The sequence below is a fragment of the Candoia aspera genome, chromosome 3, assembly GCF_035149785.1.
Source record: "Candoia aspera isolate rCanAsp1 chromosome 3, rCanAsp1.hap2, whole genome shotgun sequence".
Taxonomy (NCBI): Eukaryota; Metazoa; Chordata; class Lepidosauria; order Squamata; family Boidae; genus Candoia; species Candoia aspera.
In genome coordinates, this window is record NC_086155.1 from 26,194,645 (window position 1) to 26,211,509 (window position 16,865).

Consider the following 16,865-nt stretch of genomic DNA (forward strand, 5'->3'; position numbering starts at 1 on the left):
TGGAACATCTTTCCCTGAGAGATTAGATTGGCCCCAACTATCAGCCTTTCACAAGGCCTTAAAGACGTGATTCTGTTGCCAGACCTGGGTCTGAGCCCATGCAATGCTGTGCTGATTTGTGTTGTGGATTTTTTTAAACCTCAGCTGTGTTTTTATTTTTTTATTGTCATATTTCTCCCCCACAACTCGTACCACGATGACTCTGGGCAGTTTACAGACAATTAGGAATAAAAGAATAAAATGTCATTAAAACCATATAATATCAATATATATAAAAACATAAAAACATAAAAATATAAAATAAGCAATATAGAATAGGTAAAGGTAAAGGTTTCCCTTGACGTAAAGTCCAGTCGAATCCGACTCTAGGGGGCGGTGCTCATCTCCGTTTCTAAGCCTTGGAGCCGGCGTTGTCATAGACACTTCCGGGTCATGTGGCCAGCATGACGACTCGGAACGCCGTTACCTTCCCGCCGAAGCGGTACCTATTGATCTACTCACATTTGCATGTTTTCAAACTGCTAGGTGAGCAGGAGCTGGGATTAACAACGGGAGCTCACCCCGCCGCGCGGTTTCGAACCGCCGACCTTCCGATCAACAGCTCAGCGGTTTAACCCGCAGCGCCACCGCGTCCCATAATATAGAATAAGTAATATAAAATTCAAGATGGGAAATAGTGGTGTTATTGTTGGTCCCATCAGGGGGCCAACCACCCCCATGATCGGCTATCTCCCCTCCCACCCCAGACAAGGTGGCATAACCAGGTTTTAACCCGCTTCCGGAAGGCCGGGAGAGTGGGGGCCTGCCTTACCTCCGGGGGTGGCTTATTCCAGAAGGCGGGTGCCACGGCAGATGGTTATACTGTTGTTTTTTTATTGTTTTTGCTGTTTTTAAATTAATTTAGTAGTGAATTTTTTTTAGGGTTTTTAAATTTTTTTATCCCACCTTTATTATTATTTTTTATAAATAACTCCTATTTTCCCTACAACATCAACCCTGTGAAGTGAGTTGGGCTGAGAGAGAGTGACTGGTCCAAAGTCACCCAGCTGGCTTTCATGAGTTTCACTAGAACTCTCAGTCTCCTGGTTTCTAGCCTGGTGCCTTAACCACTAGACCAAACTGGATCTCTTTTGCATATTGTTTTCTCTGTCTTTTTTTTTTAAATGGCAATAAAATTATAAATATAATGTAATGCAATATGTCCACCCCAGTCTCAGTGTTTTAAGGCATACTGAAGATCAGGAAAGTTCTACTGAAGTCTTGATCAAAAGTTAGCAAGAGGAAACAGACTCATGAGTTTAAAAAAATGCACCAAGTCCTTCTTTTGCTTATGAAATATCTCAGTACCGACTGGAGGAAGAATTGCATTCTTGACCTTGACTTCAGAGCTCTATTGTATAATGTGTCCTTTGTGTAAACGAACTGTAATGATTTGATACTCTAAATAGTCTTCCTATTACATAAGTTTTAGAAATCATTTGGGAGAGTAAAAGTTGGGTTGCAATATATGAACACTTTTCTTAACTTTTTAACACATCATTTTAAAGGGAAAGATTACAGAATATTTCGTGATTTTTAAAAAATTTTCTCATGGCAAAAGCAGGAGATCCTATCATATGTAAAAGAAATATATTGATAATATTTGCTTTTATACTTCTGATTAGCTTTTTATACCATTAGACCAACATATAATGTCTGAGCAGCCCTGATGCTGTCTTTTCGTTGAGAAAAAACATTGCGTTATTTTAAAAAATCAGGATTCATATGAATGTTACGTTTTCATTCTCATTTGATATTCTCCAAACCTAATAATAATAAATAAAATGTTATTTTATGCAAAATAACAGTTGCACATATAATGTAGCCATGATTCTAAAGAGAGAATATCACTGATTGTTGATACAAGGGACAAGTGGATGGAAAGGCTGCTTCTGCTTCCTACCCTGAAATTACATGTGTTGTCTGTAAATACGCAGGGCACCAAGGAACACACAGAGCTGTGCAGTAGGAGAGTCTGCTGTTCTGTTTCATTAGAGAAGCAAGTTTGTTATGCTTTGGGCCTTAATACAAAGTTGCTAAAGGAAATAGATGGACGGACTTGTGATAACTGAATAGCGATCGCTAATAGCAAAACAACTTCGTGGATGCAGAAGGAAAAATTATAGTGCAAATCCTATACGAATTATTCTGAAGCGCAAGTCTAAATGAGAGTAGTGGAACTTAATCCCAAGTAATGCCTAGAGCAGTGTCTCTCAACCTTGGCGACTTGAAGATGTGTGAACTTCAACTCCCAGAATTCACCAGCAAGCCTGGGGAATTCTGGGAGTTGAAGTCCACACATCTTAAAGTCACCAAGGTTGAGAAATACGGGCATAGAGGATGGCTCTCCACCTATATTTGGCTACAACTTCCAAAAGTCCAGCCAGTGTGGTCAACAGCAAGAATAAATGAGAGTTGTACACCAATGCATCTGGAAGGTAGTATGTTGGAGAAGGCAGTCTTAGCCTCCAAACAGAAAAACTGTACTACAGGGCAAACATTTGGCAGAATCACATCTGATGCTCCCAGGTCCCATATCCTGCCTTACCTTGGTATGCCATGCAGGTCTCAATAACATCCAGAGTTGGTTCATCTTCACAGAGGTCATATGGCATGTTGCCATCTGCATTCACTGCCAGCAGGTCTGCCCCACTGCAAGAAGAAAGCGAGACATGAGAGATATCCGCACAGCTGGACAGAAAACCCTCAGGCACTTTGGAGGGTGTATAGGAAGGTGCAGAAAATACAGCCTACAGGCCACATAGAGCCTACCAGCATCCCTTTATTGTCCCCAGAGCCCTGCAGAGCAGGTGGACAGAAAGTATGATTTTTTTTTTTTGCACTGGGGAGGTTTACAGCTCTCACTTCACCACTGGAAACAAACTTCCTCCCAAAATGAGACATAGCCCCACACAGTTTTGAAATGTTGTTCTCCACATTCCAGCAAAGTAACCACTGAAACCTCTTACGTAGCATGCAGTAAGGCCACATTTTTAATTTTCTAATTATATATTAAATGGATTTACATATTAAGTGGCATTTAGAAGATGACTGTCATTGAGGACAATTTTATTATACTGAGCTCTCAACCCTAGTTAAGCGTTACTGATGTCCATCTAGGGTGAGTGCTGATTTATTATTGCTGCACTTCTTTATAATTTTACTGTGCCGTAAGCCACCCAGGGTCTTTGGATTTTGGCAAGGCACAAACGCTGGCAAATAAATAAAGGCAACGGGTTCCATAGGAAATGCAGCTTATGGGGAAGGCTAGTTTTTATCTTCTTTCTGCTTGTTTTGCAGAGCTGGTCTAGTTTGTCTCGCAGGCGGTTTCTCATGTACTAAATGAGGTTTAAAAATTTTAAAGAAAAACATTATCACTGCCATATTGATCTGCAACTCCATGGCTTCTTCCAGCTTTTATAAAGGATTTGCCACCAAGCTAATAAGCAAACACCTTCCCAAGAGTCTCACTAAATACTAAGATGAGTGAACATTTCTTTAATAATCAGCTCTTGAATACTGTACCAGTTTACATTCTTGGAGAACATTACAGGAGAAGGTGTTGAGAGGTTTGTGTGCCCTAAACCAGCAGTCACTCCTTCATGATTTACCTCCTGTGTGACCTACATTTTGGTATGCCAAGCAAACATGGCAGATTTTATCATACAGATCAACTCTTCCCCCACCCCACCCCTTTCAATATACAGACCTTCCACAGTTCTCAGCAGTGGTTATATTAGCTGGGGAATTAAAATCCACACACTAGTGGGTCACATAGGCTGGGAAAGGCTGCTTTAGGCTGTAATATAGTGGTTGACAACTAGAACTGGGGTAACATATCAGTAAGCCAGAATGTGGTTTGTTCTTTGTGGCTTATTATTGTACAAATCTAACTGCTATAGTTTACAAATTCTGGCTTAGGCTTAATCTATTATAGGAAACTGCCCAACTTGGATGATTCAACAAACCAACTTAGTGCAAGGTATGAACCAATCCATGCTCCATATTACAAGTACAGGAAGTTCTTACATCCACCCAAGTTACTTATTTTGTCTGAGCAGTTCAACTCATCAATAACCATACAATTTCTCCTACTTTCCATTTCTGCTTCAATGTGTCCTTCTAGCATATTGTGTCTCTGTCCTCATGGATCTTTACCTACAAACAGAATAAATCACTATTCCCACCAGTGGCCTCCCCTGGATTTTGATGGTTGACAGAGTTACTGCCATTTCACTACAGATAGCATTCAAGAATTTTAACCACATAAAAGCAAATCAGTTTAAAACATAATAATGAAACTAGTCATAGCTTGTGTTGGACAAAAACATTATATTGTATTTTTTTTCCTAATAGTTCATTCAATTCGATATAACAGAATTGGCATCAGAGATTCTTTCAAAGGAAAGGAGAATTCTGGGGAAATTCTCATGCATAATGGAAGTCTTGCATTTAACTTAGTACCAAACTAGCCATCTTCCATTGCACAGTCATTTGTACGGCTTTTTGCATATCAGGCAAATCTAAGAAAGGATACCATAAGGATATCATGTCTTCATTTGGCTTTTTCAGTAGTGGTGAACTATTACTGCCAGATAGGGGTCCTGTACTTAAGATATTGATAGAGAATTTCCAATTTCTTGGAGAAAATTGGAGAACTGACCCCACAATTTCTCTGCCCACAAACATGGGGAAGATTTCAAAAAACGATTTACAGTAAAAACCTACTTCAGCAAACAGCTTAAAACCCAAGCACCTATCTGAATAAAAATATGTATTCCTCTTACTTCAAGTTTCCTCTTGTGATAATAGGATGTTAAGGATCATATAAGCATGAATGCACAGTCATGGCCTCATATACACATTTCTCTCAAATATCCTTGCATTCTATTCTAGCTGCCACTTTGTAAAGAGTATCAAAACCGAGAAACCCACCATTCTACTTCAATAGGTGATCTTTAACCCTGGAGTAAACTGCTAGAGAGGTACCAATGCATTCTGAATCATTTTGAGTCTCCACATGAAAATATTTCAGTGCAGATTAAGCGTGACCCATCTTGACATTGACAGCCTTTGAAGAGGACACCAACCAACCGCTTTTATGGGTATTTATGCTCATTTTTCTACCCCATGAGAACAGAGGAAATTAAAATGTAAAATGCACCTGCAAGTGGTTTCTAAAGACTCTATCTATATCAGCAAACAAAGCACAGGATCAGACTTCCTTTGTACTGCTGCTACTTTGACAAGTCTCTCTGGGTTCCATGCTCTGACACTGAAGCCTTTTGATTCTGTGCTTAAATAAGCTCTTTGATCCAAAGTATTTCTTACAGAAGCCTGCTTTGATTGGAACAATCATATGCTGCTTTGTGTTCTGCAAATAAACAAATAAAAACAAATCCAGCCCATTGCTCCTTTTGATATCAAAGCTCAACTACTGCAATGAAACAGCCATTACATTCTTATTAGTGAATGCTAGAGACAAGGCACACTTTATCAGAGCACCTTGGTATCCTTCTCTTCCAAGTTCAAGATAACACTTGTAAAGTTTTCCCCACTACTCCTTTCTATTTTATTTCTGTAGCAATCTTCTGTGATCAACTCAGAAATGGGCTACCATGAGTCATTATGTTAAATACATGATGGCTGACTTGCTTCTTTTTTTTAATTATTTATATGGCTACCTATCTTGTTTTCAAGACCCTGGACAGGTAACCATAATTACACCATAACAAACCCCAACATTCAAATAAAAATAACCACAACAACATTAATACACTGCTGTCAAGGTCCTCAAAAAACCCTTACAACCTACAACCATACAGATGGGCTAACCTAACATCCTGGCCCAATGCCTGGGGAAATAGGCACCTTTTTAGAGCTTTTCAGAACACCAACAGGGTTGGGGCCATCTGAATCTCAGGGTAGAATGATGTTCCATAGGGCAGGTACTGGGACAGAGAAAGCACACTTCCAGGGACTCACTAGATGACACTGCTTCACAGAAGGGATCTGGAATATGCCCACCCTGTCTGATGTGGTGAAATGAGCAGAAACAATTGGAGACAGATGGTACTGAAATAACCTGGCCCTATGCCAGGTTATTTATATAAATCTCCATGTATCTGTGTGTTCTGGGGGGCGGGCTCAGAACACACAGATACTCAATTTTGCCAGAGATGAGCTGCAGCCAGTTCTTCCCCATCTAGACCCTCACAGCCACCAGACACTGGCAAAGAGCTTTGGCGGTATCATGGGGCAAGATTTACAAGGGAGCACTATCAGCATACTGATGATATTTCACCAGATGATCTCACCTGGCAGCTTTATGTTGAAAACAAGTAGGGAGAGAGTGGAGTCCTGCAGTACCCCTCAATGGACCTCTCCCCACATACCAACACTGACTGGAACCAGCCTCAAAGGAAGGAGAATCACCATAAAACAATGTCCCCCATTTCCAATCCCTGGAGCTACAGTAGTATCAAAGGCCTCTGAGGCCACTGAGAGATCAAGGAGAGCCAGGATGGATACAATACCCTATCCTGTACTCTTACCCATGCTTGGTCTGATTCTCTCTTTGTTTTCCTTCAGTGGCACACTAGGTGTATGTTATGCCTAGTGTTCCTCTGAAAACTAGGGGGTGGTCCAGAATCCACATGCATAGAGAACCTGCATAGGCAAGATTTGGTCCAAGGCTGTCATCATTCCCTCATTCCAGATAGCAACAAAGGCCTCAACCGTGAACCTCAGGAACAACCCCAACTTCCTTCTGAAACTCAACAGAGTCCATTAAGTGCCTAAGGTGGACCAACTGAATAGGTCCTTTCTCTCTATGGCAGAGTGCAGCTGAGAGACCTGCAAGGCTAACTAGGACTGATCAGATCATGACAAAGGACTTATGTTAAGATCCTACCACCAACCTGAGTCAGAAAACAGATCTAATATGTGACCCTCAAAGATCTAGGTCAGGTCCATGGTTGACAGAGTGGCCATGAACTCCAAAGCTGTCTCTGAATCTAATCCTAGATAAGGCAAGTTGAAGCCCCCCAATATCATTAGTTTGGGGAACTCCAGTGCTGCAAAGGAATATAGAGATGACCTTGGTGAAGGAATGGGTGAGCTATTAAAAGAGGAAAAATGCTAACTAACTTTGGGGAAAATGGAAAGTATGAGAAAGAAACTCAAAATAACCCCTCCTTGATTCTGTTTGATATAAAATGGGGCAGAGAGAAACTCTGACAGGCTTCCAAGATTCTGTTACTATTGTATACCCTACAACAATAAAGTAACATTCCTGGAAGACCTGGTCACCTTAAAAGGCTGACAACCACCAACCCAGTCACAGCATTGAGCAGTTCACATAAGGAGGCTGCCATGTAGTAGGAGGCCAACATACTAGCAAGAGTACCATCTAAACCTTAAAGTCCAACTTCATGAACAGGGTCTCATATCTGGTTATCCTTGGAGTAGAGTCCCTGGAACCCACCAGAATCTCTCAGATGACAATTGCCAGACCACTGCCCCTATCCTGGAGCTGCAATTAATGCCACACACAAAACCAGGTGGGCACATTTCTGAGAAGGGCCCCCCTCCCATGCACAACCAGGTTTAACATGCATGCAGAGTTGGCCTTCTCATCCATTAAATCACGAACAAGGCCAACCATGCATTGAGCAGCCAGAAAAGCAGGGTCACTGAAATGCTGATGACCAACACTGGGGCAGAGTGCAGGGGGTAAGAAGTAAGCATTGGCCCAAAACACTGAAATTGTCTTCCCTCAGAATGGCCCACCCTCTTTCTCCCAACATATCTCCCTCTGCCCATCATCACCAAATTAGAATCATGTTCCATTAACAAAGCAAGGATACATGCTATAAATTCTTTGTAAACCCAACCCGTTTTTCAGTTTAAAGCTTTGGCCAGTTTGAAAGCAAGACATCTGCAAGATCATCACTTTAATTATTTGCTTCACAACCTTTATAATTTTTGCTCCCAAAGATTTGGGTTACTGCCATAATAGGTTCCTTTTGGCAGGACGCTGAGCTGTTTAATTAAGGTGTGCCTTTTGTGAGTTTCAATGAGGAAATCTGACTATTTTGTTTTAACTGCTGAGATGCTTTTATTGTTTTCAGCCAATTTCAAAGATGGCTGTAAAAACTCCCTTATCCCAGGTGAGGCTATTGGTACATCTAGTCTGTTATTATCCATTCTGATTACCATTCTCTGACATCACAGGAGAAGTCAAGTTACCTTTGCTTTTTAATTAGAGATGCCAGGATTCATCCTAGAACCTTAAGAATAAAAAACATATTCCCTACGATTGAAAAAATTATCTCTTTCTTAGACAGAATGAGAGATCTATACATATATACACATATGGAGACACACACACACACATGCACACATGCATGGGAACTTATCAATGATCCAAAGAACATGCTCTCACTTATGTACTAAAAAATAAGGCTGTGCAACATATACGATCAGTGGCAAAAAGGTGTAAATCCAAAGCACCTTCTATTTATTTTCAAGTACAACTCTGCTAAATACATCTCATGGGTTACATCAGATAGGAACATGAAAGAAAACAGAGCACAAATGCAAATACTTACTTTCATCAAAATAAATGAGATGTACATGAAGAATATGAAAGGCTATTACCTATGAAAGAATCCGTGCTAGGGTTTGAGAAAGCATATCTATCCATTCTATACTTCTACATAACCATCAGCTCCATCTCCCAAACCCTCAGAAGTATTTTTGTACTATATTACAAGACTTACTATTGCCATCTTGTTAAAGCCACCTTCTCTTCAGCTCTTTAAATGACACCTAGTGAAGTGGTAGTAAGACACTTGACTTCAACAGGGAGCGAGGGAAAGCTGAGTAGCTGGGAAACAGGATGATTCTCACCAATTGAAAACTGTCCACCAGGACAGCTCTAGCATTTATGCTGAACAACTGTCTTTATAGCTTTAGTGCTGGAATTAAACTGCAGCCAATAGTTGTAGAAAAACCTACTAAAGAGCAGCAGCATGGTGTTGATCCCAAATCGGCACAAATGCTCCACACGGAAGAACCCTATCAGACCATTATGTCACTGGATACCCACGCTATTCATCCATCTTGTCTTGACATCATCACTATACTGTACTTCATTTTATATCCTTTCTTTCCACTAAAGTTTCTGCTTCACTGTTGCTGTGGTAGAATGAAGAAATATGCTGCAATTACTGTCTCCAAAAAGAAGATAGATTTACAACACATATGATGGATCTGGAAGATGAGGGAGACATTTCTTTACTGGCAGACCCCCTTTCATAAGAATTCCCTCTAAAGGAAAAAAAATGGTAATACATTTCCACCACAATCTGCCCCTCAAGAGAACACTTTAGCTGTCCAAGGTTGTACATCTGGGAACCAGAGACAAGATATCTTTCTGTTGCAGTTTTTTAAAATGCCTGCACCCAAAAGATGGAAGGTACTATATGGAGCACTTGATTCAAGCATTTGCCGGAATCTGTAAGTGTTCAAAAATGGATAGAGGATGAGACCATGTACACTGACTACACTCATGCTCTCCCTGATCTATTCACATTGACCAAAAATGTCTAAAGGAGAACTGCACTCTGTCATTTGAATGGAAGTATAGCTTTCTGCATAAACCAGTGTCCTAACAAATCAGGAGCCAGGATCACAGGAAAATCACATTAAACAAATGTGGATATAGATCCTAATTAGATCTTCCAGTTGACTGCATGGAGATCTGCAATAATAGATGGATAAGTATGAGGACATAGATGGCAGTGCCAGCTCATACAGCTCCATCCTTTATGCAATTTGTCCTCACAGATTCAAGCAAATGTTTGATCAGGGCATCTGCGTAGACCAAGTTCAGCACAAAACTGGCCCAACAAAAAATACGGAGTATCACAGGTCACCTACTGCTGAATCAGGATCTTCACTAGACTGATGTGTCCACATGTTGCTGCTGCATGCAGAGGAGTCCACAATTCATTGTCCTTTGCATTGACATTTGCCCCATGGCTCAGAAGAAGTGTAACTATTTCTTCATAGTTGTCTATGCAGCACTGTTGAGAAATCAAACCAGCAATGTTAAGCTTTAATTTGTATAGATGATTCCTGCCCCCCAAAGCAATGGGAGTGACTTTCACTTTACTGCCACCTGATAGAGCACTGATGCCTTGATAACACACAAATGATCGGAAGAGATATGAAGAGAAGACGAAGAGGAGCTTTATGTTTGCAATGAGGAGACATAATGTTGCCATTATGAGACATAATCCCCTAATGTTGTAATTGCGTCTGTTCTTCCATTCCATGATGCAAAACTAAATAGAAAGATTGCCAATAGCTTATGGCTAAGTCACTTTCTTGGAAAAGGCACATAGTGCCTATAGCTGTATATTCTGAAACACACTTCATAAAAAAGATCCAAGCACAGGCTCAGGATTGGGTGTCAGAGTGAAAAGTATGAATTACTTCTCATAGGCAATATCCAATAGTCACCTGCAACAGATCAATCAAAAAATTAATTTTTATTGCTCTAATACAGGTTTTATCTTTTCAAAATCCAGCATTCATGATAAAGGGTGAAATCAAAACCAGAAAAATCAATCTGACACATAAAAATGAAACTGTGCACCTCAGGCAATGAAGTTCTGCAATACTCACTCCAAAACTACAAAAAAAAGTTTTAATTTATACAGAACTTCAAGTTTGACTGGTCTTTTATACAGAGAATATAAATGGTATATTCTCAGGAACCATCTACTTAAGATTTTGGCTCACAGTGGTCTGAAATGTGTTTGCTGAAGGCTAAACAATTTAAATGGAAACTCAGTGAGGTAATAAAGAAGTCCACAGCACCAAGATTTTATTTGTATATAGTACATGGCTCTGAAGCATCTTACTCATTTTTAGCATTTCTGGCCTGTCTACCTGATCAATTCTGGGTAGTAAAAATGGGGCTCTCTTTTTATTTATCTTCACAACAAGCCTTCAAGTTGTACCCATGAATGAATGTGCCATTCATATAGATGCTTCATGGTTCTTTATACAACACACAGTACTTGATAACTCAGCACTTTCTTAGGAATTCCTGAGGAATTTTCATTTAAACACACAATGGGTTTATGACACCCTTGGTAAGTTTAATGTCAAATGCTAGGAGCAAAAAGAAACCCAAAGCTGATTGTTCAAAATCCAATACTCTTCTTCCATTTGCATAGGTGAGATAAAGCAGGGTTTTTCTGTGTTCTGTGGAACCTAGGCAATTAGGAGAACTTGATGAGGGCTCCATGAGAAACTAAGAGCAAACAAGAAAAACATTTGCTTAAACACAGCCAATTTTCTATCATGAGAGCTTTGCCTCTTGATCAGGACTTCCAAGAATTTTGGGTTTTTAACTGACAAGTTCCATGGCCTGAAAAAGTTTGAAAACCCCTGTGGTATAAGGCAACATCTCACATTAACATTATTCAGCAACTCTTTACATTTATCTTTAAAAACCTACAAATGAATTCAGTATATATGAATGTCAAACCATCCCAAAGAACTTAAATAATTACAAGCTTAAAGAGAAATCTCCAAATGGTGCCTCCCACCCCAAAAGTCCAGTAGCCCACTGATTTCAGAACAGTGGAGAAAAAAATTAAAAAGAGACTGAATTCAACCTGCCTAAACAATCCGCCTTCTGATGTGCAATATTTTGTATAATTACTTTTGTTACTCTATTTAATTACTATACAGTATTTCAAAATCACTCATTGCTCTGGATGATATGCTAACTAAAACAGAAATGAAATGTAGCAACAGAAGAAAAGGAATAAAAAAAGCAAATAGTTGAGTAAGCCATGTTGCCAATATGACAACATTCTGAAAAACGTATTAGGCAATACCTTTATTAGAGCAATGTGAAAATTCTTGAGCTCTCTTAATTTTCATTAGGTAAGACAGTTACACAAAAACATGGAGTGGGGAGGGGAAAATAAGGAGAGGGCTTAGTACTGGACTTATGAAATCAAGATGGAACACAGAAGGAGACTAGGGACTGGTGTACTGATAATTTTGGCTTGTATTCAAGACTTCCTCTAGTATTGTGAGGATGTAAAAAGCTCTCATGTTTAAAAATATAAAATCCAGGAATTACTCTCACCCATCTTCATCCTAAAGCAAAATGTAAAGAGTCCTTGATAAGTGGGGAAAAATCAGTAAATTATAACTTGTATTAGTCCTATTCTGGTATGTCTACTTCTTATTTTGCAAGATGCATGCTGACTTCCAGGGGTCTCCTACTGCTTATGTTTTAACTCACTTGCACTCTTACCTGCTGATGGTAAACATTCTTCTTCCACCTAAATTAAGCAAAAAATCCAGTACTGTCTAGAGTGGCTGGAAGGAACTGTTGCAGCCAACAGCTTTTTCTCTGAATAAATGCAAGTATGGATGGGTGCAGGGATTTAGAATTGAAGATGGAGAATTGACTCCTATCACCACCATGCATGTCATTTTCTTAACTTAAATCATGCATCAAAATCAATTAACTACAGAAATGGAAATACAAATGCAGACAGGTTTTGTGCCACAGAAGGCAGCTTTGTATACCACCAGCTTTCCCAACAGATGGCAAGGAAAATATGATTTGGTCTATCCCTATTTCCCAAAAAGCTCAACTGAACGTTTTCTTCAAAGTAGAAGCCACTTTTGTGTCTTGCAGTCAACTATTTCCTACTGTTCTAAGTTAGTCCTAGATCACTACACTGGCAACACAGAAATCCTGATGTACAACTATTTTTCTTCCTTTATTCCTGAATGATATCACATTTCAGCTCTCCAAAATGCTTACCTGATGCAGTGCAGTTAATCCATCTTCATTGCACAGATCTGGACTGAAGTCGTTGTTCAATAAATAACACACTGAAAGAGACAAGACAAAGATTTATCCTCAGGAAAGCTTATTACATTTCATACTTAGATGGAACAAACAGTTGGCCCCAAAGGGAACCACTATGTCTAAAATGCACAACCAAATAAGCTGAATGCGCTTTATATTATTATTGAATCCAACAGAACAAGCACTATCTTAAATCCAAGAACTTTCACTCAACAATTGCTTTAAAAGCTATCTATTCAGTCCTCTCCAACTGCACTGTTATAGCATGTTATTGCTCTAGTGTTTAATTAACAGTGGAACATCTGGCAGCTGGATCCTATTCAGCACTCACAATTATCAGAGTTCCATTGCTTCACATCAAGCACTGGTAAATGTGCTGTCCTTCAAAATTACTGAACTTCAGTTCTGGTGTTTAAACCAGTATGGTCAATAGTGATGCATGATAAGGCTTGCATTCCAACAATATCTGAAAGGTTGCCCAGATATTTTGCAAGAGGACTTCAAATGTGCCTCCTGGTCCCTAAAGATGAATCCTGAATTAGATGGTTAGAAATCCACAGAAAAATGAAAACTTTGGATGTTAACATCTTAGTTGCTCAGCTATATCAGGAAAGCAGTGTAAAGATGCAAAGCAGATTCTTCACCACCAGACATCAGATTCAAAGGATTCAAAGAAACTATAAGCAAAATAACGAAATAGTTGTGTTTGAGAGGGAAAGTGAACAATTGGAAGCTACTGTATATATAAATGGTGAAAAACTAGAACAAGCAGATGAATTTATGTACTTTGGTAGACTATTTACTAAAGAGATGAAAATGGGTGGAGAAATTTTAAGATGTGCAAATGCCAATGAAAGATAGTGGATAATATGCAGTTTGTTGCAAAGAATGAATGTTTGTCAAGAGAAATGAAATGTTTTTGTGTAGGGGCATGCTTCTGCCCACTTTGTTATGTGGAACTGATAGTTGGGTATCTCAGAGAAAACAAAAAAATAAACTGAAGGCAGTAGAAATTGGGCCTTAAGAAGAATGCACGACAAAGCAAGAAGAGATAGGGCCAAGAATGAAAGTATAATGAATGAGTGTGGACAGAATACAAAAGTAATGACCAGTATGAATGAAGTATGTTTAGGCTGTTTGGTTATATAAAGATAATGAATTAAGATCAATTCACTGTAGGATGAAACCCTCTTCACTGAAGGTTATGGACTGCAATCTACCGTGCTGGTCCAATGTGGGGTAGATACTTTTCAACTTCCCAGTCTAAGGCTAAGGAGAGTCACTGGCCCAAAGTGACCCAGCTAGCTTCCAAGCCTAAGGGAGGACTAGAACCTGGGTATCCCCACTCCTAGTCTAGCATCTTAATAACTATACCACGCTGCCATAAATATATATATAGAAGTATGGTATGAGTGTCTGACAGAGAAAGAATGTACATATAGAAAAGTGACTGGTTCAAAGAAGAAAACAGGAAGTTGTGGTTGGATGGAATTGATGAGATCCTCAAAGAGAAAGATAGAGATTAAAAGTATAAAGAAGAAAAGGCAATGCATGAATGAGTATATGTAAATGGTGGAACCAAGGACGGTTTGCAATAATAGAAAGGTAAAAAGATATAGTGCTATTTCTTTGCCCATTACTTCTTATCACTGCACTTTATATAATGTTGTTTACCCCAAAAGCAAATAGCATGACTGCCATGTACAATCATTAATGTACATGTACAGGTGGTCCTCAGTTAATGACCTCTTTTTCAGCGACCATTCAAACTTACAACAGTGCTGAACGAGTGGTCATTATGACAGGTCCTCGTATTTATGTCAGTCACAGTGTCCTGCAGTCAGATGATTGCCATTTGCAACCTTCTTTGCTGGCTTTCTACAGGCAGTCAATAGGGAAGCCAGAAGGCGGTCATGAATGGCAACCATGTGATGTCCTCACTTAACAATCGGCAGTGATTTGCTTAACAATGGCAACTGGAAGTGTTGGAATTTCCATTGCTAAGTAGTGCGATCACATGATGTCACGCTTTATGACCGCATCGCTTAGTGATGGAAATTCCAGTCCCAAAGTCACAACTATCTTGACTGCTTGTACGTTTTTGTGAATTAGGCAGGACAAATGGATAAAAGCCTTCTTTGCAAGCACCAGTCAGCCAGCCATGACCTCCTTCAAGATACTCCATATCTTCAATGAAGATTGGTGCTCTCTGAACTTGGTTGTTCGCTTGCAAATGTTTCATTACCCAACTAGGTAACAGTGCAAGTGAGTGTAGGGTTTGCTTCTTGTTTATATACAGTAGCTTGACCTGCCAGTTTTGGTGCGGGTGTGGTTTTCTCTTTGGTAGTTCCTTGGTTAGGGTATTGTTTTCTGCTTGTTTGCCTGGTGTTGATCCCTGTTTATCTGGATATTGGCTGCTGGAGAGGATGTGTTCTGGTCTTTTTGTTTCCTTCTTAGATTTTTATTGTCTCTTTTGAATGGTGTGTAAATGTGGTTTATTTCTGTGTGTCTACTGATGGCTGATTTCTTTGAATGCCAAGCTTCCAGGAATTCACTAGCATTTTGGATTTGGCTTGGTCTAGGATGCTCACAGTTTCCCAGTTGAAAGTATGGTTGAGTCTGTCCATGTGTTGTGAGATTTAGGAGTTTTCATTGTGTCTTCTGACTGCTAGTTGGTGTTCATGGATGCGCTCTGCTAGTCTTCTGCCTGTCTGTCCTACATGGTGGCTGTTACAGTCCTTACATTGTATGTTATAGGGATAAAAGCAATATTTTTATGCTATCAGTGTAAATTGTTAGGATTAACTTAATAGTTTTAAGAATAATTGTTAGCTGCCCAGAGTGATTGGTTTGTGATGGGTGGCTATATAAATTGAACAAATACATAATTATGGGACCCAAAGAATATAATTTATCTGCAGTATTGTTTTATTCAAAGTACATTTTTGATTATCCAGATAAGGGTGTTTGTTACTGTCTAAAAAAAAGCTGAGCTTGCCGATTGAAAGGTCGGCGGTTCGAATCCGCGCGGCGGGGTCAGCTCCCGTTGCTAGTCCCAGCTCCTGCACACCAAGCAGTTCGAAAACATGCCAATGTGAGTAGATTAATTGGTACCGCTTCGGCGGGAAGGTAACGGCGTTCCGTGCAGTCATGCCGGCCACATGACCACGGACGGGTCCTTACGGACAACGCCGGCTCCAAGGCTTAGAAACTGAGATGAGCACCGCCCCCTAGAGTCGGACTCGACTGGACTTAATATCAAGGGAAACCTTTACCTTTACTACTGTCTAAAATACCCATAATAAAATAATTTTCAAAACATATTTGATGGAATAGAATTTGTTCAGACACTCTCAAAGTTCCTTGTGCGTGTATGTGTGCATGGCGTGAAAAATTACAGCTTTTCATATTGGCTAGTTAAACAATCTATTCCATCTGCACAGTCCTATCTATCACATGCACACAAATATACTGTATATTATATCCATATCCATATCTTATGATTTGCTCAGATTAATCTTTCCTATTAAGGAAAGATTCCTTTTCACATGCATTGGGTTATGCCTGACAATATGACCATGCTAGCTGGGGATGAAAAAAAGCAGTAATTTGTCATCTGCACATCTGGAAGGTGCTAGGCAGGAGAAATCTGGGTTAGGCGTCCTTCTTGAGTATGCATGAAAAGTGGACAGCTTTAGTCAATTCTATTTTAAAAGATGTCATACAGTCAAAAGAGAGAGAGAGAGAGAAAAAAACTTACGTTTGGGAAGTACTTTCATAAATTCTTTTTAGGGAAAACTTTAAATAGCCAATAGCATTTGTAAACATATAATACGATAGACTTTTACTTTCCCTTATGATTTTCCCCTGCCTTTCCTTTCCCCTCTGAACAATGCATTCTATTTATTTC

At 39.6% G+C, this 16,865-nt stretch overlaps 1 protein-coding gene across 1 annotated transcript in view; it reads right to left on the bottom strand.

The window, feature by feature from the left end:
* Window positions 1-16,865, bottom strand: part of PPP1R16B (protein phosphatase 1 regulatory subunit 16B) — a 77,282-nt gene that overhangs the window by 15,456 nt on the left and 44,961 nt on the right. Inside the window, exons 2-4 of the mRNA XM_063297176.1 lie at window positions 12,908-12,978; window positions 9,985-10,130; window positions 2,588-2,691 (exon numbers count right to left, since the gene is read on the bottom strand). Of these exons, the coding sequence (XP_063153246.1) occupies window positions 2,588-2,691; window positions 9,985-10,130; window positions 12,908-12,978 (321 nt within the window). The remainder of the gene's footprint in view (window positions 1-2,587; window positions 2,692-9,984; window positions 10,131-12,907; window positions 12,979-16,865) is intronic.